The following is a 24,900-nucleotide window of genomic DNA, read 5'->3' on the forward strand; positions in this document are numbered from 1 at the left end:
ACTACTGTGGGGGAGGAGGGCTCATAAGAAGACCAGAAAAAGGTATAACATGTAAACACTTACCCAATTTTTATTTTTCCAAAACATCCTTTGTGTCAATCCTTGTTCAACTAAAAACAACACAGTAGATGGAAAACGGTTTTTTTTTAAAACGAAAGGAAATGAGAGAAAAGCCAAGGAGACAAGAAAGACAAATCCAGGAGCTCTGATGATGTATAACATGAATTCAAGAAGGACAGAGTACAAAGGATATAAAAGAAGTGATTTTAAAAATGATAGAAAAAACTTCTGAGGAGAGACTAGAGTCTATAGAACAAAACACCGAAACAGCCATACATCTGGGTACACACCTATTAGATGTCTGAATCCCCAAAACAAGGGAAAACGAGAAAATGCTGTAGCTTCTAGTCAGAACAAAACAGACTGAAAAAAGATTCCCTGCAAAGGAAATCTGTGCTGGATATCTTTTCTGCAACACTAAATACGTCAGAAAACGAAGGGCAAATCTTTCCATAATTCTAGGGGGAAAGCAAAGACCCTGGAATTCTGCATTGATCCAAATTAGCAGTCACGCTTGACAGAAAAAAAGAACAAATTCCACCTTTAGCTGGGCAGGGACAGAAAATAAACCAGCAAGAGATGGCCTATGAACAGCATGCTACCTCCAGCCGGTGCAGGGGTGCGGTCACTAAAAGAATGCAGCTCCTTTCCCTGGTGGGAGAAGAAAGGTGCTCAGGACCCCGCACTCTGCACAAGAGCAGGCGGCAGAGCTCCCCGCCTCATGCTCATCACAGACTGAGTGCTCACAGCAACTCTGAGAGAGGACAGAGGTCCTTACCCCCAATTTACAGAGGGGAAAACTGTGGCTTATCAGGTCACATAGCAGCCAATACAATTGGCTAAATAAAGACAGTGAGACAGTAAGATAAAAACAAAAATCAGTGAAGCTTAAGGACAAAACCTGGTAGAATTGATAGAGAAAAAAACTAAGTAACTCTTTGAAAAGACCAAAAAACAGACAGACCTCTGGAAAGTCAGCCCGAAGAACAGACTCAGATGGGCAGCATGAAAAACATTAAAGGAGCCACCACAGGGGCAGAGAACACAAAATGTGAGCCGATGCCACGTGCAGTCCAACGCCAAAGAGCCTGAGCTTTGACAGAGAACGGGAACAGCACCAAAATGGACCCAGAAAAATGAGACAAACCAATCAGACCAATGCTGAAGGACTTGAAAAGGATGTTATGCTTTTCCCACCAGAAGTCTACTGGACCCAAAGGGTTTTACGAGTGAAGTAGGAATCAATCCTGTTATTTAAACGGTTCAAAAATACAGAAAAAGATAGAAGGCTAGCAAAACCCTGTTTTCAGAACTGACAGAAGCAACATACTCACACAGTGTGTGTACTCCCCAACTAGAGATTCATTACTTTATAAATAAAACCTAGCACTATATTAAGCTAACAAGGCATCACAGAAATAGAAGAATAGCTAAATATTAGGAAAACTAATACAATAATTCATGTAATCATAGTCATACAAATTTTATAAAATTCAACATCTTAAAAAATATTATCTTAATAAACAAGGGTTAAAATATTTTTTAATTCAATAGAATATAAATGGGTGTAACAATGGCCAAGAAAATTCTGAAAGAGGAAAAGAGAAACTTTTCTCATGTCATAATACACTCAAAACTTCAGAGTTAAGAGCTATAACACCTGGTACTAGTAAAGGCTCAACAGGTGAGAGCTGTATTATTAATATGACTACTGTTTTGCCATCTTCCTATTCATGATTTTCCGCGCCTATGCAATACTACATCGAGGGCCACACCTGATTTAACCATTTCCTGACTTTTTTTTTTTTTTTTACCTATGATGAATGCAGCACTAAATACCTCAAGGCTCACAGCCTTACAAACACACGTATAGACTCTCCCATGCCTCGCCTTACCCACTTCTCCCTGATTACACTGCTATTCCACTGCCACCAGCTCTGCCACAGCGGCTAGTGTCCAGTGAAGAAAAGCAGGCTGTCGGGAGATGCACTGTTCCACCTCGAACGCATCCCACCAGTCCTGAGACTTTTAGAAGCCAGAGCTGATTTCAATAGCTCCTCCACATCTGAATTTTCCACTGAGAGTCTGGGCAGGCAGCTATCCCAACTCTATCCCCATCTCTTCCTCCTCCTGGGACAGCAGTGGCTTCCAGAAGTCCTGAAGCAGGTAGGGCGTGGAACGACAGCAAACCGACACACAGGAATGCCCCGTGCCCTGTGCTACTCCAGGCACAGAGCTATGTGCCCAGAGAGAAATGGGAGAGTAAAACAACGACAACTGTTTGGGGCCTGAAATACAGCAGAAGTGAAATTACCACTCACCTTTATAAACTGTCTGCTGGATCACAGCGAAACCCTGCCCATGTGGATCTACTTGCTCATGACCCTGGAACTCCTAACTGCTAGATGCAGTGACTCACCACAGTCATTCCACTACCCTCCAAGGAACGCCACCCTGAACTGGATTTGGGACATCACTTTACCACAGTTAAACAAACGAGGTGCCATGCCTCTCAAATACATACCACCAGAGTTATGTTTAGCTTCTTCGACATGTCTAAGAATTGAAGTTTATTTGGAAAATTCTGTAACGTTAACTATAGAAATACAAAATTTCTACCATATTCAAAAAGATGTATGATGATAAGAATCAAAGATGCTTTTATAAAAAGAGTAAGAAAATTTTTTAACGTCCACATTGAAAACATAACCTCCACTTAACAGCCACTGGGTAAAAACACATCTAAGACTATTTGTTTTTACCTGATTCAATTTCAGAATTCTGTAACTGCCTAGACCGGAGTTTCAATAATGGTGAATTGTTGAATATTATGGACGTCTCTATCCAAACACTTAAGACAAATCATCTCGGGCGGTTTCAAATTAAAAGCTTGTAAAATATGTAACCTCTCCTAGTTTTTGCAATTAATAGGGTACATCTGCAATTAGCCTGACTTACTGAATGCAGTGCTGTTGTCATTAAAAGATGTCTGTGAAAGTGCTGCTGTTATTACGGAGGCTCAGGAGACCAATCCCTCCTAGAGGGCAAACAGTGGACTGGTAGAAAACAACAGCCATAAATCACACTGTCAGGCAGCAGGGAGAGCGGAGTGGAGCACAGGCACATGAAGGCCATTCACGGTAAACACAGCACGGCAGCTTCCCAGGCAGGATTTACTGCACCTGTAATTAATTAAAATTTCCTTCAAGCTAAATCTTTAATAAACAAGGATTTGTGCTGACAATGAAGAAAAAAGGGCTCCAGCAACATAATTTTACAATATCCCTCAAAGACCGAGCATAGCATCTATCATTTCTTGTATCAGGTGTATACACCGTCTCGAAAGTTAATGGGAACTACATCACATTGTGTCGTAATTTGTGTACCTGGAGCGGGTCTGAAATATTCAGGATGCTTGAGGGACCATGTGGCCCTTTTCTACTTTTATTTGTTATGTTTTTACTTGTCTCCCTTCCAGCTTTTTAAAAAGCCAAGTCTTTTTATGCTAGTGTTTCGGAAAACGGGCCTTTTTAAAGAACATGTGATGGTAGTTGCATCAGATGGCCATGTTTTCCTGTGGTCTGTTCTTTAGTCATACCTTGCATTTCCCAAGAAGAATTTTAACACTGTATCATTTGGGGGCCAATGAATCTAGACACGAAGGAGAAAGGTCTAGACATGAATGACTATGAATATTTTTGATAAAGCAGGTCTGAACCTTCTATCTCGAATGTATTTATATTGAATCCCTCAGAAATGTCAGAGCATCTTTTCTCAAGTACTGAGATGAAGATGTCTACCACATTCTTCTTTTCTAATTGTAGGAATTACCTGAGTAGACACTGTATGCTGGGGACCATACTAAGTTTATTGTGCACACATATTAACCCAACAAATCCTCAAAAAATTACCAAAACTAACCCATTTTCAGGAGATCAAACTAGGCTCAGAAAAGCTAAGTGACTTGCACCAGGTCACAAAGCTATAAGATGGCAGATCCAAGATTCCAACCCTGGTTTGGTAATTATAAAATCTATGCCTTTATGCCATTGTCACATTTCGTAATCCTATGCCTCTGAATACCACGAATGGATCGAAATGATCTCCTTGAATTATCAAAACTATTCCACAGAATTACTACATATATCCTACAAGGCAGGGAGAGGTGGGAGAGCTACAAAGTGACACCTGTTTCAGAATATAAGCAAGAAAGTTCTCATTACACATCTTCCAACAAATTGAAAAAAGGGTCCTTAATAATTCAATAAACTTTACAACGCAGTGCTAAAGTTGCCACCCCCTGCTGTGAGTTACGGGATAAGAATTACAAAACTGCCTTCTTTTATTATCTTTTCATGTATTTTCTTTCCCCAAGAAAATGGTTAGCTTTTCAAGATCAGTTAAAAGCATCATATCCATTTTTTGGAGTCCTAATAGCATCAAATACCTGCAATGTTATGTTTATAGTTATTCAACAAATAAATATTAATCAACTTACATATCAAGTTTCTCTCCATTAGAAAAAAGGGATCATAAAACATGAGAAAAGGATAATCTTGGATTCCTAGTAAATGAGATTTCGACTGACCATTAAAGGAGATTCAGAGCCTGAAAATGTCTTTATCTGATTTGATCATCTGGTTGAAAATATTAGCCACATATTTTTTTGTAAGGTCGCTGGGTGTGCATTTGATAATTCAAAATTATGCTGTCAACCAAAGAGAATATTAACAAAGATAATATAGGATCACCTGGTGAGAGAGGTGGGAAGCTAAAAGGCAATTTAGGGAAGAAAAATGATAGATGATCTCCATTTAGAAATTGTTTGATCATTTGATAGCTCTTCTCTAAATGAAAAACTTCCAAAATTTCAAAGTTTTACATCTTACCAGCTACAACAAATCATTAGAAAAATAAAAATAATCTATTTGAATGATAAAAAGAATAATTCTGGCATTATTACTTTTTTAAGTTTTCCAAAGAGAAATTCTCTTCTCTTCCCTATTTTCTCCAGCACTAAATAACCCTACACCAGAGTGCTTCTATTATCAATACATTTAGACAGGACAACTGGTGCGCACAGAAAGTTCCCCCATGGAAAAAAGAAATTTCAGCCTATAAGGATGGAAAGGAAGTTACACATTAGGTGCTGGCTTAAAGGACAGACCAGCACTGACAGAATACTTGAAATGTGATTAAGAAATGTAAACTCTATTGCAATCTAACACACACCTATAAGCCAACAGGTGTGCATGGAGTGGTAACAAAGATCTGTACACACAAATACAAAAGGAAGGAGCAAAGGGATCAAATGCCACTCAGTCTTTTAATCCAGAAGCCAGAGTTCTGATCTTGGAAGTGTTATAACAAGGCCTGTGCAGAGGAATTAACACATTTTCAATATGTCGTCATCACAAATAATAAACTGATATTAAATATTAATAATAAACTGATTGTGTTTCTAAGTAGAGAGTACGGTTTGAAAGATGCGAAAGAACATCTTTTCGATCTTTTGCATAACAGCTTACATCTTTAGAGATCTGAGATACTTTACAATGAAAAAGGAACTGTCCAAAGAGTTAAGGGTCAGAGTAAAAACACAAGTCTACTGCTTTTCCTCAAAAGTTAAGAAACTTCAAGTTAAAGCTCTTGGTAAACCATTAAGTACTAAAAAAATTATGAACAATCATATAATGCATGTGTCTGTGCATAACCAGACACCTCAGAAGGTGCAAATCACTGTAAACAAAAGTGAAATAATTGTTTGCTCTCTAAGCAAGTTAAGGAAGCAAATCTCACCAACAGAGACACTGACCAATGTCAATTCTATTTTCATTCATGAGTCAATGTATTTCATTTACGTGAAGGTTGCTCTTCAGGCTATAATAACAGAAGAGACTCAAGTGAGCCATGATATGGTAAAGGTGTAAAAGAAAAAGCACAAAAGAAAAAAAAGGATAAGGAGGAACATGTGAAAAATTTGCCTTTTAAAGACATTCATCAACTAATGAATCCTAGTACAAGACTTTGCAATACAAAATATTAACAAATGTCAACAGACAATGGAAGTGAAAAAAGGAATCAAAAATGTTTTACAAGAATGATGACAGGATAGTCACAACAATTTAGTTTGACTAGAAAAACAATCTAAGCTGTTATTTTCATGCTGCTGAAAAAAAAATCATTTTTTTATTTTGTTTTGATTGCAGCGTTTATCCCACTTTATTAATTATTTCAACTCATTTGTTTTCTATTTATCATTTAAAACTCAGGGCAAAGTATGCTGTTTTTAACAACAGCTAGTAAAAGTAAGATTCCATCTCACCAAAGTTGAGCTACCAAATTATAGATACTCCTGATTCACTTTTATCAAAAGTTCTGCTTACTCATGACCATGAACAAAATGGGAATTTGGAGGAAAGGGGGTACTGGCAGAATCATAAAGACACTGGAGTTTAGTGGCTCGCACGTATTTAACTGAGCGAGGCAAACATTCAACAGCTCTCTCAGCTGGCACTGCTTTCATGGGGGCACAGAGGCCTCACTCAAGAGCTGTGAAACTCAGGACAGAAAGAACTCATAGCAAACTGCCACTTCTTGTCTACAGAGTAAACCTGCAAACCCACAGTGAAAATGTGTAATTATTATCTATTGTCTATAGGCCCCTGGGATACGATAATGATGAAGACATAGTCTCCACACTGCAGAGCTTACAGTCTAGATGGTACACAGACATGAGGATTAAAAAAGCATAATACACCCTATCTATGCTACCCAGAGGAGAAGAGATGATAAACCTTTTTGACAATGTGTGGGTAAAACTACAAGTAAGTGAGAAAATGCAACTTTCAAAGAATAGTGATTAGACTTAAATGGTAATCAATGATTCAGAGAACAAAAAACTTAACTAAAAGGCAACAGTACAAATTACAAAATGGCAGGCTCTTCTTTTGTTCATTTAAAATACATTTTAAAAGCATGTTAACAAATTCATTTATCAATTAAGAGTTATTTTATTACATTTTGTACCTACTTTCCTAAAACTGTTTAAAGCCTCTAATGCCCCAAATCCAGCCAGTTAACTGCTGCATAAGCCCCCTGATTTCTGGTCCCACTCAGGGTATCAGGCTTGTGTTTCACGGGACAAGAACATGTCACCACCATGGACTGTTAGAATGACAAAGCCTGCATTCATAATTGTTTTAAAAATACAGAGCTCTAAATTAAATCAATAACAATAAGTTTAAATGCAAGAAAGAAACACAGGAACATACACTTAATAAATAAATGGATCAAAGCAAAAACAATTATGTCAAATAGAAGGCTTTAAAACAAGCAAAAAGATTCTGAAGTACTGTAATGTTACCTTTTTGTGGGTAAAGGACCCAGTTTCGTGCAGAACTGCCACTCTGAATGGAGGCCACCACGTGTGAAATTCCTTCACCCACTGATGCATCACTGTCGTCGGACAGACAATTATAGTCGGACCCAACCCCTCGAACCTGCACCCAAAATGTCCAAGAAGAAAAAACAACCATGAAGGACAGCATATGGATGATCAACTGCCAAAAAACAAAAAAGAACAAACAAAAACTTAACAGCTCAAAAAAGAAAATCCTAGCTTTGGAAATTTACTGATATTTTCTTTAAAGAAAAAGCTATAGAGGATAAAACCCACCAAGTGAAATCCCTACAACCCCATTCATCAGTTAGTGAGTGCAGGTATTAAGAGGAAACACCAGCTACTACATATCAAAAGATAATGTCTATAGTAAAGTAAAAAAAAAAAAAAATCAAACAAAAATTACCTAACAAAAACACTTTTCTCTCTTCTTCCAGATTAGTGAAGGCATTGTACAGTATATCTTAACCTAAGTGAACATAAGAGTGTCTTCAATTGGTCTGAAGCTTTATAGTCTACCAAGAGTTTTCACCCACAAGATTTCAATCAATCTCACTGCCTCGGGAAGCAAGCAGGACAGAAATCCTGCGGTGTTCGGGGCCGCTGAAGGCTGCTGTGCCCGAGGCCCCCTGGTTACCAGGAGATGGAGCAAGGCCTCAGGTCGGTCTTCTGACCGCTGCAGCCTACTCTTCCACTACATGGTGCTGCTCTCTTCTCCACGTGATAAAAAACAAGTGGGTGAGCATCACAGTGACCCAGAAAGCCCAGGCCAACGGAAGGCAAGCCGCTCAGTTCTTGTGTAAAGCAGCTGAGCGCTACATGGCAAGAGCTTTAACAAGAGTCGCATGTTGACCAAGCGATCCCAAGACAAACATTTGTGTACTGCGGTACATACTGTAGCATTATTTATACTGTGGAAAAAGTGGGCGCTGCCTGAACGTCTGTAAATAAGAGAAGGGCTGAATAAACCATCTTTACTACAGCACTACAGGCTGGGGGTTAGGAGCACTGCCTGGGTCTGAATCCCAGCTCTGCACACACTAACGGAACCTCAGCTTTTCATCTTAAAATAATAACAGTAGTGATCATACCATTTATATGAAGATTAAATCAACATCTATAAAGTGCTTAGAACACAACACAGTAAATACTATTAGGGTTTGTTAAATAAGATGGAATATAATATAACCATTAAAATCGTCTTTGAAGAATATTTAAAATCTGGAAGATGCTCATAAGTCTTTTAAAAAACCAAATTACTTATGGAATCACCCCAATTCACTTACACATAGGTAGCCAGTAAACTGGTCATGGCCCCCTCTCTCAACATCCACATCTCCCCTCTCTCCTTCCGAACAGAACCACAATTTTGTGCAGGTATCCCCTCTTCCTTCCCAGACGTGTACTCGAGGGGACTCTGATCACTGTCTGGCTATGGCGAAGAGGGGAGAAGCCAGAATCATAGCTTGTCTGTCAGCACACAGTGTTCCCCTGGCGACAATCACCTGTCCACTGAGGGGCGTGGGAAGACTGGCTTGCTCACGGTTAAGGAAGGACTTACACTCTAGGTCGGGGAGAGCTTCCTCTCTTGGTCTCTCCTGCTGCATGTGAACAAGGAAATACAGTGCAAGGAGATCTTATGACCACAGAAGAATTGGCATCAGGAGAACCCGGGCCCCTGATGACATCACTGGGCTGCTTCTGATCATGTTGTGTCTACAACCTACCCCCTCTGTAGGTATGTGAACATTTAACCCAATTTGAGGCCAAGATTTTTTTACCTGAAGTCAAAATATCCTGATCCACTGTACACCGTAGGCACCTGACTGAATCAGTACCATCCTGCCTTCCTTCCCTCCTGTTACCACGGAACAGGTGTCCCTTTTCTTGTCTGAGCCCATACCCCCACTACATCTATGTTCCCACTACTGGAGTTGCTTCATCCCCAGTCCTGCTGGGAGGTGGGTATCAATGAAATGAAAACAAAGCAAAGTCAAACTAACTATGGGAGTCTCTTCAACACCAGAGTCACACTCAGCTCATGCCACCAGAGGCAACTGGAGCCCCACGTGGCCTACCTTCTCACTCATCCTGGAGCAGAGTCACTGGCACCTTTTAAACTGTCATTCTCCGCCCCCTGCCTTTTTCTGCCCAATGAGGATACTGAACATCTGAAGCTAGACCCACTGCACACACTTTCCCCACGCTATCTCATTAACTCCCAGTCTCAATCGCTGTCTCTGCACGGCTGATGCACATCTAGGTCTCCAACCCCAATCTCCTTCCTGAACTCCAAAGTACCATATGCCTGGATGTCCAACTGCTGGCTCATCTCTCCACTCAGATGTCCCCACGGCACCACACGTCATCCTCTCCCCACCTGGCCCTCCTACCATGTTTCCTAATCCAATGGAAAGAACTGTCACCCATTCTCCAGGTACCCCAATTGGAAATCCGGGCCTCTGCCCCTCTCCTGTTCTCCACTGTATCCAACCTATACTGAGTTCATGTCACATCTACCTCCTAAATCCCTCTCAAAGTTACCCTGTCTCTCCATCTACACTGTTAACACTCCACTTCTGGCCACTATCATCTCTTACCTGGGTTACTGCACTTTCTAGGATGATCATTTCAAGAAAGCAAAATCTGAACACCTCATCCCTTTGCTTAAGAGCCTTTTCCTCTTTGTCCCCTGCTCTCGAAACAGTCCAAACACCTCACCCTGGCATATGAGACCAGGAGGATCTGACCTCGGCCCGCCTCTTCAGCCTCTCCTCTCTCAGGGCCCCTACCCCGACACTGGCCCGGTGGTTCAGCACTCCCCCACCAGCACCGTCTTCAGTTCCTACAAAGTGCATACTCCTCTGACCTCTCAGCCTTCACCTTGTCCCTTCTTGCCCTCTTCTCCTAGCCACCTGTCCGTCAGCCCGCAGCTTCTTCCCTTCCCGTCCCTTTCTCTCCAGGTAGGTCAAGGACCCTTCCTTGGCGCATCCACACTAGTTAGGACCCCACATTAACCCTGTCATAACGCATATCACTCTTACTGTAATTGTCTGCTAGATCCTTCCTAAGGTCCTTCAGGGTACAGGGACAGCCTCTTCTTCAAATGACCTCAATGTCTAGACCACAGGAGGTAATGAATAAATACTGGCTTTATTAAATGAAAACTTTTTTTAAAGGTTGGAATAAATTGTATGGAAACGTTAAAAGAGATTATTTCTGAGTTAGGGGATCCTGAGTGATTTTTATTTTCTTGTTACAGTTCAATAAATGATTCCTGAACTTAAAATTTTTTGAAAACTAGAGTAAATCACACAGTACTTGAAATATTAAAAATAATCTGCACAACTGAAAAATACCTTGTAGTTCTAGTAGAAAAACAAGCCACAGCCTAAATGAGGCTTACCCTTATAATACTCCAATGTAACAAAATGCCTCTACCCACTCTAAATCCTCCCAACCTCCAGCTACAGTCACTGCCCCTGCCCCCTCTGCTCCACGGCATGGGCTCAGATTGCAAGAAGCCAGGTGCTGACACTTCCTGAAGAATTCCCAAGCCATGCTCTGCTCCTCCCCAAGGGCAGGGCCCATGCAAGAGCCCCTTCAAACTCCCTGGGGAGAGCATGACTCTGCCCTGGCCCCTTCCTTGACAATATTCCTTTCTAAAAGGATTAAATGCACCAACTTCTTTATATCCTCCAAGGGGAATCAAAGAGAGTTATCATCAATATGCACTTAGCAGGGATTAGGAAACAACCAATCAAAACCTATCTAAAATATTTAAAAACAAATTCACTTTCAAATAAGCATAAATAGGTACATATGCTTTTGGAGGTTATATAGTATTTGTGCTCTTTTTATAACACACTCTCTGCCAACTGCCACAATGTCATTTAAGGCCAATATTTTATTCTGGCTGAACATCTAACTGGCATTATTATGCCCTTTAATTTCTGCCACTCTATTAGAAGATTACAGAGGTTTTCACACAGAGTGGGAATCTAGGAGCAGACCTAGATCGTCCCTGAACCGCAGAAGGGGCAATCAAACCCATTAACAGTCACTTCAACTGCACCACCCTTCCCCAACCCTCAATCCCCTGAGATGAGTGTAAGAAATGGCTAAATGTACTAGAGTGATTAGCATCAATTACCAAACTGGCTACAATTCTTTTCATCTCTGATTATCACTGACTACCTAATGAGTTTACGACAAGCCAACGGCTCCATGGTCAAATATTTCAACCTGCAGGATGGAAATCTGCCATTCATAGCCTTGAATTTACCAGGAATTACAAAGTAAAAACATTTACCTTTGAAAGTTTATTACCTTTTTCAGGCCATTTATGTGTAACTAGGAATTTCCTAAATGATATCCAAGACTTCAGAGTACTAACTGAAGTTTGAAAGGTAAATAATTTATTTCCTCTCCATCACAAAATTCAGGGGGCCTATCATTATAATATGAATGGCAAAGTGAAAAGAAGGTAGTGTGTACAATATGAACTGGGAACACAACAACTAGTATAGATGTTTATTAACCACATGTAAATGTAAGTATGCTTTTCCCTCTTTTTTAAAAACACACATATAAAACACATTAAAGAAACAAAAATTAAAAACTTCTTTTACCAGGAAATTCCTTCCTGGTATCCCAGAGACTTCCATGGTTTCAGGGATCGTTGACCTTAAAATTACAACACTAAGACCATCTCAAATTAGGGCCCCAAAATCTACAGCTTGCAAGAGTTCAGAGGAAACGTACATAGTCCATGAAGCAATGCTGGCTCATGCAGAACTTCGTTTGACTATGCATCTGGCTATTTTTCTTTAGGACATAAACACAGAGGAGGACTCCAAGTTCATCTAGTTTCAGAGGAGGACATATTACGAAATTGTGAGGAAAATGTCATACAATTTGCTCTGGCACGTGCATGTGGAAGGGACCAAGCTCCTCCGTACACCACTATTCGTAAAGAGCTCAGTTGTTTAGCTGATATGTAACTGCATTCTGGGAAGCCACTTCTACCAATACTATTCTAATAAAGACGATCTGGGCTATAATCCAACATGCCACACTCTTTCATTACGGAAAAGAGGAGATGCGCATTGATAGTTAATTGATTACAGCTGCTGCTCATTATTAGCCCTCACTTCACTCCTAGTAGGATTGTCATCACTTGAGAGAGCACGTTTTAATTTTTTGACCAAAACTACACTGCAGGGATGACTTTAGGTTTCCTAGGCCCAGCATATTAGACTCCACACAAGTTTCATGGTAACAGGAAGGGAAGAAAAGAGATGGGAGATAAGAAAATCCCAGAAATCATTTAAGGAAAGAAAGACAGTCTTAGAAACTAGGGCAGCTTAGGGCATTCTAGTTAACAGAAACAAAAACAAAACAAAACAAAAGAAAACAAGAGGTGCAGAGCCAAGCCGACCAAAGAGCTTATTTAGAACAGAGAAAGCATTTTTTAAATGGTGAACTAATGACATACATAGATAAGGAAACCCTAAATGCCCATTTTCAACTCTGACTCTTCCACTGGGATGGAATGTTTTCACATGAAATGTAATAGAATTCCAGTATCTGAAGAAAAAACTCTGCTTCAACACAACTTCCTTGTAATAACAATGGAACATTTCATATTTAAAAATCTCCAAATACATTTTTCCCTTCCTACAGCTATATAAGTATTTCTAAAATATTCTAAAGCTTCAGTACTGCTCCTGGTAAGTGTGGATCTGCTAAATTAATGAAAAGAGTAAGGAATAAAAGCAAAGCAATAGACTTTGAAGATTTAAAAAAAAGTTCTTTACTCAATAGTTTATGGTTCGTATCTGGCTCTCTCTCGCAAACACTTCTCTGACAATGAACCAGCGTGTGGGGCAGTAACTCTCTGCTGTTGCTGCCTTCAGGCACACTGACACTCTTTTAAAGGGATCGCTGAATCACATCTTGTGAGTGCCTGAGGTTTCCAGGACACAAGCACCTGGTAAGTATCTTGCTGGTACTCATTAGGTCAGCCTGTTGGAATCCAAGGACATCTTCGATCACCTGGGCTCAAGATTAAAGATCCCACATAATTTACCTAGCATTATTTTTACCAATACTGATTGACATAAAAAGTCAATTTACAGCTTAAATACGGAAAAGCTCACTGGATTTCAAGATAAACTATTTCAGTCCTTCCACACAGAACAAATGTAGTTTAAATGCTTCTTCTTTCAGAATATTAAAGTTTTAATAGTTTATTTAAATTCCTAAAGAGAATAAAGATTACAACCTAAAAATATTTTTGTATCATTTTACAGTCACTTAGGCTTTGGCTTTAGAATTTATATAAAGTTATTAAAGACTAGGAGAGGAAGTAGAAAGCATAGTGAGCAGACAAATACGTAGCTTCATTAGAAAAAGAAAAAGCACTATCTATAAAAGCTATCACGCGTAATTGATTATAAAGGAAATTCTCCAAAGCTTCAACTTTCCCCATGAATAGACTTTGTACTTACTGTAATGCTCACCCGGTCTCCTGCCAGAACAAATATTTTAATGTAAAATTTAATAAGTGGAACTAAAGGTATTATGTCTAATTTAAAATTCCATATTGTGTAAACTACTGATATTAACATAACTGAGTTTGTAAACAATCCATTTGTAGAAGCTAACCTTAGACACTGTATTGACCCAAAATACCTAGTGGGGCTCATCTGCAAAATGAAGCATCAATGCCTGGAATTCATTAAAAGTGTTACATGTTTAATTTCTCCTGCCCTACAGCTCCATTGTCTCGTAAAAATTTTCCTTTGATGTCCCCCACTAAAAGAATTAAAGGAATATTGTAATTGAAATGTCATCAATAATTCACAAGACCCTCCTCCACAGCAATACATCTGATGAAATATTAATTGAGCTCCACAGACTGACAGTCTGCAGAGGAGCACTTGCCTGTAATTTGAACCACGAGTCCTGATCTTGCTGTAGCTCAGACCTGCCAAGAAGGCAATTATCTGGATGGTCTTGCCCAATCCCATTTCGTCTCCCAGAATTCCTCCTGCCTGTTGGCAGTGCAATTCCCACAGCCACCTAACACCTGTCTGCTGGTACCTACAACAACAAACACCAACAAGAAAAAGAAAATGGCAAATGGTGGATAATACAGATCATAACAGAAAGTACTCATGAATTAATCATTTAGCGAGGTTCTAGTACCAGTCAGAGAAACATGCCGGATGTGTGTTTTACATGAGTATTATATTTATAAGGTCATACATTTTTGATTACCTAGGCATAAAAATCACACATTTTTCTTTACAGAACATTAACACATTTCTAATTAAACTGATAGATAGGGTAATTAGGGACTATTTCATTTCTTTTTCAACATTAGAAATAGCCTGGTAAACAAGCATAAACTTATTATCTTTTATTCAATATCCTTCTGGAAAAAACTGCAAATATTTTTAGTTATACAAAGTTCCAATAATTTTTCTATGAAAAGATGCATTAACATCTACTTTTTCCGTCTGAACAGCTACAAAAAGTAGGACAGAGAACACTACAATTTACACTATACACTGTTGAAAAGTCACGTGGTAATCATATTATCTTTTTATAGGAAAAATTAAATTTTAAGGCCATAAACAAGTCTGAATAACAGGGCTGCTCACAAAATTAGTACATATGATTCTGTCATATTACTAGCAGATGCAAAAAAAAAACCCAACAGTTTAAAGGCTCAACAATACAAAAGGTCTTTTAATATTTTAAAGTAGAACTTGATTCAGGGACTTTATCATAGATACAAAAAGGTCAGAGCTATTAAAATCTTAAATAAGGAGTGCAGGTCAAAGAGCAATAACATATTCCCCTCTAAAAACAAAAAAAGAGTTGGTATTTGCCCTTCTCCATCAATGGTATGTCTAATTCAATAATCTAAAAATGAAGTTAAAAAGGGAATAATGCAAAAAGCATTTTTGAGAGTGAAAGATTTAACACTATGGAATGGTGTGAAAATTATATGCCACGTAAAAAAATCTAGAGCAAAAAACACTTAAAAGACAATGATGGGCTTCCCTGGTGGCGCAGTGGTTGACAGTCCGCCTGCCAATGCAGGGGACACGGGTTCATGCCCTGGTCCGGGAAGATCCCACATGCCGCGGAGCGGCTAGGCCCGTGAGCCATGGCCACTGAGCCTGCGCGTCCGGGGCCTATGCTCCGCAATGGGAGAGGCCATAACAGTGAGAGGTCCGCGTACTGCAAAAAAAAAAAAAAATGAAAACTAAAGAATTTTTTTTTTTTTGAAAGAAAATACCAAGGCTAGTGAGCTACCCACCTTAAAAGGAGGTGGTTTTGTTGCTGTTTTACTGCCCAAATGTTTTTTACTCTTTGGTATGTGATATGTCTACCTAAAATCTCATTGTGGATTTCAGTCCCTGTTAAACTAGTTTTATTTACTCTTCTCCTAATAAGTTTGTCATAATTAACTTTCCCCCAGTATTCTGCAAATCAATTCCAAAAGTTTGACTCTAGCTGTTGCCATTATTATCTATCATATAAGGAAAACTTTGAATGAGTATTTTGCTGCTTCAGTTTGCTAATTATAATATACACACTCAATATGTACCGTGGACGAGAGGATTTAAAATCCAAACACAGTGAAGTCTACTATGGATAAAAGATCATTTAATTTGGGATGAAGGACAAATTCTATTTAACACGTGGTATATAATCAGAAAATAAAAGCTACCAACCATTTAAGGGGCCTACTGCTGGGGAGGCACCTGGCCAGGTGAGGTTTGGATACAACCTCACAACCAGCCCACACAAAGAGGATCAGCCCATTTTATAGTTAGGAAATGAAGGCACAGAGAGGTTAAGTAACTTGCTAAAGGTCACACTGCTAGAAAAAAAAATGAGCAAGTCAGAACTGAAATCCAGAACCTCTGATTCCAAAGCGATTCCACTTTGGAGATAATCTTGACCAGCAGTTCTCAACCAGGTATGGGGGTAAATGGGGGGTAAAGAGGGTATTTTGCTCCCTAGGGGTCACTGGACAATACCTAGAGACAGTTTTGGTTGTTACAGCTGGGAAAGTGCAAATGTAATCTAGTGGGTAGAGGCCAGAGATGCTGCTAAACATCCTACAATGCACAGAATAGTCCCTACAACAAAGAATTATTCAGCCCAAAATGTCAGTTGTGCTGAGAATGAAAAATCCTGATCTAAAAATAAAAGTTGGTCATGAACTACTTACATTGGACTAATCTCAGCTATGGAAAAAGATGTAGTCAAAAAAGCTCCCCCAAAAAACTGATGTACGTGCAGAATCACTAAATTCCAGTCAATCAGCCTCCTTTTACTGAGGTACGGAACAATTATGGGACCAGCTCCTCCGGGCAGAGTAGGGGCCAAAATCTCCCAGTGGCCATTCCAGTGTTTTCCCACTATACAACACTGCCTCCACCCAACACAGGTCCAACCCGTCTCTCTGTTTGGGGCCAATCAACTTAAGGAATCAAGAGAGGGACAATCGAGAAATCATGAAAGGAATAAAAACTGGTGACCAGCATGGTATCCCAGAGGGAGTTAGGACATCTGCATTCTAGGTGACCCACGAGAGGCAGAGACACTGTGCTAGATGTTTCCTCATCTACAGATGTAATTTCCAAGGGCGTTCACACAAGACGATGAACAACACTAAAGAAATAACTTCAGGAAAAGTTATCTACCAGGCAGCCCTGTAAGTCACATCACCACATGGAAATGCCCAACCACAGCTGGGGACGTTGCATAAAGATGGTGAAGAGCGGCTCTCTCTTTCCATGAAGGCCCTCAGGCTGCACGAGCACACTGATTGGTAGGCATGTATCACTGCATGAGGAGTTAGGGGGTCTGGGTTCTGGTTCCAGCAGTGTCACTAACTGACTCAGGCTTTGTTGCTTTAATTTCCTAATAATGAACACTGTAAAACAATTACATACTTTAAATGAAAGCAGGCTACGGAATTCAGTTTTCAGAACCTTCGAAGACATAAAAATTACTCTTTAGGAAAAGTTAAAAGATTTTTACAAACTACTGTGTAAGAGTAAAGAAATTACTGTACCCTGCTTCCCCCGTGAAACTGAAGCATCACAAAATAACCACAGATAATTGGTATATCTTGGCATTGTCACATTAACCCAAGATTGCATTTACTAGTGTGGCTAAAAGTAAAGTTGAAAGACTGAATTTTGTCATCTGATTGCTAAATCACACAGTCAAATACATTTTCTGGGTAAACTTTCAAAACAGAATTTTAAAAGTTAACCATGATCTTGCAGAAAACAGCACTTAAATAGATAACTGTACCTGCTGACTCCCTTGCGTACAAATATACCGTTAATTTAATTCCACAGAGTGCGGTAAGTACAGTAAAAATAGATCTACAGCTTAAAATTAAATTGGCCCAGCTAAAACTTAATCATGAAAGAAAAATGGAGACTCTACCAATCCTATTACTTTTTTTTCATGTAGCAGAATAAAAGAAACAGAAGTTTCATAACATTTATGAACTATTTAAAATCCTGTTTTTGAGAGATGAAAAATGAAAACAACATACTTTCCAGGAATGTGCAATTAAGACAAATTTTTTTTAAAAACCGTGCATTTACGTTAACTACAATAGGGTTAACCGTCAATACACTAAATCCTGTATACTCCTAGTAAGCCAAGTTTGGTTCTGTTAACTGTGAAACTCCTTTGCTAGAAAATACCACATTTATACAAAAATGCACATTCAACTCGATTCTTGAGGATATTTGCCAAATCACTTAATACTCATGTAGAAGTATCCTGTCTTTGTTAAACCAATTTAATCTATAATCTGGGTATTCCTTTTGCTAGTTTAACACCGATACTACTTGGCGTGTTTCTTAATAAGCAATCACTTTAGAGAAGATGAAAAGAGTTGCCAATAAATATTATCTTTATGTACCTTTCCATAGTTAAATTTTCATTTGGGAGAAGCAATAAACACAGTAGCCACCTCCCCAGGCTATAAAACATCTACGAAAATTACTAGAGATTCAGGTTTGAACTTCTTTACAGTTCTTCTGTCCAGTGCAGCAACCCACCCAAGACAGTTCACATATTTAGGATTCAGCTTTCCTATTATGTTTAGTGGGATAAAATAACCACTCCCTTTGTCCCCTCCAACCCTGGAGAAAAATTAAAACTATGATAAAAGCTCTTCGAGAGGAAATATAAAAAGCATGCTCTTTTTAAGTAGACATCTTGCACAAGTTTAGGGCATGGCTGACAGCTGAATCTATGAAGGAGATTAAACATAACCATCTCAAAGAAAGAAGTTTATATCCTGCACCCAACTACCAAGTGATGGTACAGGAGACAGAAAGAAGCTATTTAATGCTTTAACTTCCTATATGCATCGAGGAAGCCTTCCTAAAGCACCTTGTTTAGTAAATCCCAGGAGGACTGAGATTGAAAACGTGGCTCAGTATTTACATTCATCACGGAGACTCGCCTGGACCTTGTAGGCTATAGGCACGCATCTATCACAGGGCATCCGGTTATATGCAACCCTGGGCCACTTGACATATGAAACATAGTCAGTTTCAAATAGCAACGCAACCCTGAAGGTGTTTGCCTGTATCTTCTCTTTTGATATCAGAATAACATCTACAGGAAATATTTAGATACACATTTGGTCAGCTCAAAAGTATTATACCCTTAGGTACAGTATAGGACACTCAGAAAAATAATCTCTACACAGTTTTTTATTTCAATATAGAAGTAAAAACCTCTCCAATATTGATTTTAATAAGCAAGTCTTCTTAATCTGATTTAGAAGTTAGAGGTTTGGCCCCTTAAAATTGCTAAGAACAGCAACAAAAGAAGAACTCGATGTAGATAGCTTTTAAATGTGTAGCTTTTAGTCTGCTGAGACAGGTCCACATAGATTCATCAGTTTATAAACATACCCAATGCGCACTTTAGTCAATTTATTACCGTCTAATTTTAATGAACAGCATGTGGCTAGAATTTCATTTGACAGTATCTGTGTCTGCAATAAATTGCTGCAAGTACCTTAAGGGCCCACAGGTAAGTACTATGTAGTTCCTAAAATATTAATTTGTACACAATGGCTTGATGACAGATGTAAAGGAAGGAACACATGGCACATACTTAAAAAGCTTTTTGAACAGAAAACCTGGCACTTTAAAACCTTCGTCAAATTCGGCGTCACTTTCCTCAGAATCATCTTCAAGCCTCAGACTCTTCTCTTTGTCCTGCAGTCTCAGTTTATTCCATCTCCTACCGTGAAAACAAAAACCACATTTCCATTATTTTGGTTCCAAACCAGGTTAAAATAGATAGTTCTAAGTAATACACAGGAAAAAACAGACAAAATTGAACAGTCTTTTAGCTTTCTGCTGCCATCATTACCCAAAACACTGATATTCAAAGGAAAAAAAAAAAAAAAACAACTGATTCTCTTTTCCTTCCTCCTCAATTCAATTCTCACTGGAATTATTATAGCTGCTCTAGAAATATTCCTGTAAGGTCTCATTTCATTATCAAAACTACTTGCTCCTCTCCTGGCATACCCTAAAGGGAAAATTTCTCTGCTAGTTCCTAAGATATATGAACCTAATTCTAGAAAAGAGTCAGTGAAAATTTCAATATAACTAAATTTATAGATACTAAACGTCATAGCTCCAAAATGACAACGTAAGAAAAAATAAATATTATTTATAATTACTATTTCTGTGCTAAAGATATGATGGCCATAGCATAAAACAGCACATCTTGAACATAAAGCAAATTTTTGGTCAAAATTACTATATATCAGATTCACATACTGATTACTTAATTAAGGGGAGGCATCAACAATATAAAGTACTGATAATTATACCACTGAGAAAAAAATGTGTCCACTAAATAAAACCTAAGTTATAAATTTAGTTATATGATGCTTTTCAGATGTGAAATAAGATGAACATTTATATTTCAGAAGGGTGACACCATGTATGCATAACAAAAGAAACGTCTAAAGATCTGAAAGTATTAGCAATACAGCAAGGCTGTTGGGAAGGTGCAGCCACTTAGCCAGACTAATTTTGCACCTATGTAACTATAATGGACACTGGGGTCACAAGTGGAAAAAAAAAGTCAACAGCCTCATATTCTAGTCACTTCCATAATAAAAGGATGGCTTTTTTCAGTATGCATGCAACTGACACTTTGAATTTCACAAAATGGTGGAAATGAAATAAAACAATAACACAGATAAATGCCTTCCAAGTAAAAAGCTCACAGGAAGGGAATGAGAACAGCAACACAATAAGAAAGCATCTCTCTGCCACTGACTATGCAGGAGTAATAGAGAAAGTGTGAGGGAAGGTAAAGGAGAACATGGAAGGATAATACCGCACACCCTGCCCAGTTGGAGGAATGGTATGTTTTCCAGCACCAACTACCAAATCAGCACAGAGGCCAAACACAGCCCCGTGCACTAGATGCTGGAGGACCTTTAAAGCACGTCCTCTGATAAATTCTGGTCTTGTTGAAAATTTCAGCTCTTCGGAGTAAGGAAAGGAAGGGCTAGCTGAGGATCAGTAAGGAAGAATTGGTTGGTGACTTGAAACTGCTTCGCAGGGCACTAAGAGAACCTATAAATAAGCAGTGCTGGTGATTTCCAGAGAAGAGCCAACGAAAGAGACAGTATATGGCCAAGTCTAAGGAAATAGCTGTCACATAACTATAAGGTTTAATATGTGACAGTCTTTTTATGGGAAAAATTTAATGGCCTTTTTGTGCTTAACTTCTAAAGGTGATCTCTTTCTCCCTTTTATTTGTATTTTTCTTCCTTAAAATCACCATGCAATTGACGAAATGAAATACCTCTAAGTGGCTATAATAGTCTCTGCTACTCTTCTGAGTTCCACATTATCTACAAATTTAGGTAAGTGCAGTGGTTCTCAACAGGGGACAATCTGGCCATCCTCCGAGGGCAACCCCCTCACCCCGACCCTAGGGTAACGTGACAACGTCTGCAGACATAACTGGTTGTTACAACTGCTGGGGGGAGGGGAGAAACACTACTAGCATCTAGCAGGTAGAGGCCAGGATGCTGCTAAACAAACTATAACGTCCAAGACAGTCCTCCACAACAAAATGTTACCTGGTCTCAAACATCAGTAGTGTCAAAGTTGAGAAACCCTGGTATAAAGGTAACCCTTACCATTGGAACTTAGAAACCAAAATGACGTATAAACGTTTTCCTAATGTATACATCTGAATTCCCGCAAGCAGGCAATTTCAGATAATGAGACAGTCCTCAGTACCCACATTCTTACCATCAGAGCTCAGAACCGAACACCTGCATATTAAAAGATAATTGTTTTTAGCGAATATGTGGATAATACAAATTCTGTGGAAAAATCACACAACCTATCACAGCCACTTAAGAATACTTCATTGCACAACTACTCAAAAATAATTGTACAGGAAGAAAAAGAAAAACAGAAGATCCTGGCTGGCTTAACAAGTTTGACACAATGAGGTCGTGAAATATCTTACATACAAGAAAGAGTACCACACATTACCCTTCATTGATAAATGATAGCTATTGCCTTAGACTTAGGCCAGTTAGTCTTTGTGGCTGTTAAATTTCCCACCGCATCACTCTGTTTCAACAGATTTTCAGCTTCCTCCTCCTCCCTCCCTTCTAAAACATACAGGCATCATGTCGCCACAGATCACACAGCACCTAGGAAACCACATAAGCCACTACAGAAATGACTGCATTCCAGTGCCTTCCGCTTTGTAAAGAAAGATGAAAAGAGACAAATGTTTATTCAGTTTGGCTAACAGATGACTAAAGGTGGTGGGGAAAAATCATTATTGCCTACAAGTATTTGTATCATTGTAAAGACAAATCGCCCCAGTAGAATCATATACACATATTAAAGACAGAGAGTACCAGGGTTATAAAACCACATGCATGTGTGGCTCAGGCTAAGAGATTCCCCTGGTATATAAAGCAGTAATTCCTCATGTGGTTTACAGCCAAGAGACCTGGCCGTCTAAACTGCGCACGCTGAAGCAGGGCAGCACCAAGTGCTGGTCGACAAGAAGTACCAAAAGTTCTATAACAGATTTGTAAACGGTAAATTGTCATGAAGTATGGCCACGTTTAATGCAACAGTAACAAAAAGATAGCTACAGAATGACCTAAAACTGGTTGGGGGCAGGTCAAAATTAAGATCTGGACCCCAGTGATCTGAAATCTTAAAACTCTGAAATGGCCTCGAAATGTCTAAATTCTGTTCTTTTGACAAATAAGCTAGATAACAGATTTTAAAAGTGGGGGCGGGGGGGTAAATAGTCCAATATTTACATTTTTGGAAAAGAAATAACTTTTTCATGTTTTCTTTCCTCTCGTTTTAAAAGAGCCACACATGTAAGAGTCACAGCTGCAGCCACATAAAACCAAGTGGGCCTGGTGTTCCCTGACAGGGTTTCCAACTCCCCACACGACTGCCGTAGTCAGCCCGCTGCCGACTCCACTGGCAGCTGCTCAGAGGAGAACCCAGTAATAAACATAAACTTACAATTCCAATCAGATGCAGGCAGGGCAAATGCTCCTTGGCTTCGCCACACTCACGCAGGAATGAGAAATCAGCCCAGGCTGTGGGACCTGGGGCTGATACTGCGATAATGATCTGTCAGAAGCAACGTGGATCCAGGGCCAAACTGCTAGCAACGCTGCACAGTCAGCTGAACTGCACCAGAAACATACGTCCTTCAGTTGTAACCTACTGGCACACCTTGTCGATGGAACCCTTAGAATACACCTGAGAAGTTAATTTATTTTCGAAGGAGAATTTCCAGCATTTCAAGGATGTTCAAAAATGCCAGGGCAGAAAAACACAGCTAGCTGCCACTGTGCTGAAATTCAGAGCCTCCTCTCTGTGCATGTGCATGCCCCGTACTGTCCCCAACCTCTCTCCCCCACACACCTGTGTACCCTTCAGAGCTCTGCCCGAGTAGCACCTCTGGAAGAAGCCGTCCCTGACCGGCCAGTTAGGCGTCGCATCCTCCAAGTAGGTGCCTTCCCAACACCATGGCACCTGGGCACACCTGACGTCTCCACTAGAACGCTAGCACCTACCAGAGTGTTAGCATCTTTTGAAATCCGTATCTGTCTCCCCCATTAGACTGGGGGAGACTGTCTCAGTCATTTTTGTATCTTTAGAGACTGGTATAATGCCCACCTCACAAGACGCTCAATAAATGCTCAGGGAATGAATGAATGAGGTTCTGAATTGGGCTAGGGATGAGGAAGACACCAGGGGTAGAGAAGCATGGCTTGAAAACGGTCAAAGTGGGTCCCTCAGAAATGGGTTCAAGAAATGTCCCGTTCTACCTCCTTTAGGGCCTGCCTCCTGCTGCATTCCTACCCCTTCTACATACGTGACTTTAAAGTACTACTCTGAGCTGTAGCCACTGCCTAAACGTGGCTGGGCCCACTGCAAAGAATGAGGCCTGGCAAAGGGTGACTGCAAAGCCAGGTGTTTAATTTAGAATTTTATAAGGAGGAAGAAAAAGGAGAGGAGGTTAAGCTCACTATGTTGAATGACAAAAATTTTGTAAGTTATTTCCAAGCCCTGATGTCTGTTTTTGGGGGGTTCCCAGGGGATTCACTTTGCAACAAGACTGGTTTTTGCACACCAGCTGATTGGAAGAAAGCAGGAGTCCTGAGTTTGGGTCCAAGCCTCCCTAGGACCAGGTGGGAAAGGCTGAGCAAAAGGTTCAACTTTTTATGAAAGACTTGATCTTCTAGCAGAGGAAAAAAGAAGTTTAACTAACCCTATATTTACATTACTAGAAAGGAAATAATGTTTCTAGTGTTCCCACTTCCATCTTTTTCTTTAATCCATACATATAATAGTCACAGCTGCAATCAAATAAAATGAGGTGAGTGTGTTATTCACTGGGAGGTTTTCTAACTCCTATAGTCCCTCAGACTCCAGGGGCGGCCATTAGAGCAGAACCCAGCAAAAAACACAGATTTAAGATACCCACTGAGAAGGGAAAACCAGATGCAGGTCCATAACTAGTAAGGGGAGGTCCGAACTTTAGAAACATCATTTAACACCACTGTATTTGTCTCCTCGACCACAGTGAGCCAAATAATAGGTCCTTATAGGACTAAATGAGATAATATGTATACTATACCCTTTAGAAACTATTTTTTAATACTACATACATGTCAGATACTATCTTATAATTATGGGCAGGAGATTACACAAAAAAAGTAAAATTGAGAAATTTTAGTTAACTGTAGGTTAAACGTGAATAAATAGTAACAAATGTCAAAACACTTGGAATCGCAATCTTGGGCAGGCAGGAGTTAAGTGCAGCCCCCAAGT

General features: G+C 39.6%; 1 protein-coding gene across 2 annotated transcripts in view; it reads right to left on the bottom strand.

The window, feature by feature from the left end:
• The window catches only part of ERCC6 (ERCC excision repair 6, chromatin remodeling factor), a 71,451-nt gene that overhangs the window by 21,775 nt on the left and 24,776 nt on the right, over positions 1–24,900 (bottom strand). For both annotated transcript variants that reach the window (XM_029245785.1, XM_029245786.1), the window contains exons 6-8: positions 19,649–19,777; positions 14,411–14,569; positions 7,427–7,562 (exon numbers count right to left, since the gene is read on the bottom strand). In XM_029245785.1, the coding sequence (XP_029101618.1) occupies positions 7,427–7,562; positions 14,411–14,569; positions 19,649–19,777 (424 nt within the window). The remainder of the gene's footprint in view (positions 1–7,426; positions 7,563–14,410; positions 14,570–19,648; positions 19,778–24,900) is intronic.

The sequence above is a fragment of the Monodon monoceros genome, unplaced genomic scaffold (assembly GCF_005190385.1).
Source record: "Monodon monoceros isolate NGI ecotype Baffin Bay Population unplaced genomic scaffold, NGI_Narwhal_1 Super_Scaffold_4, whole genome shotgun sequence".
In the NCBI taxonomy this organism is placed as follows: domain Eukaryota; kingdom Metazoa; phylum Chordata; class Mammalia; order Artiodactyla; family Monodontidae; genus Monodon; species Monodon monoceros.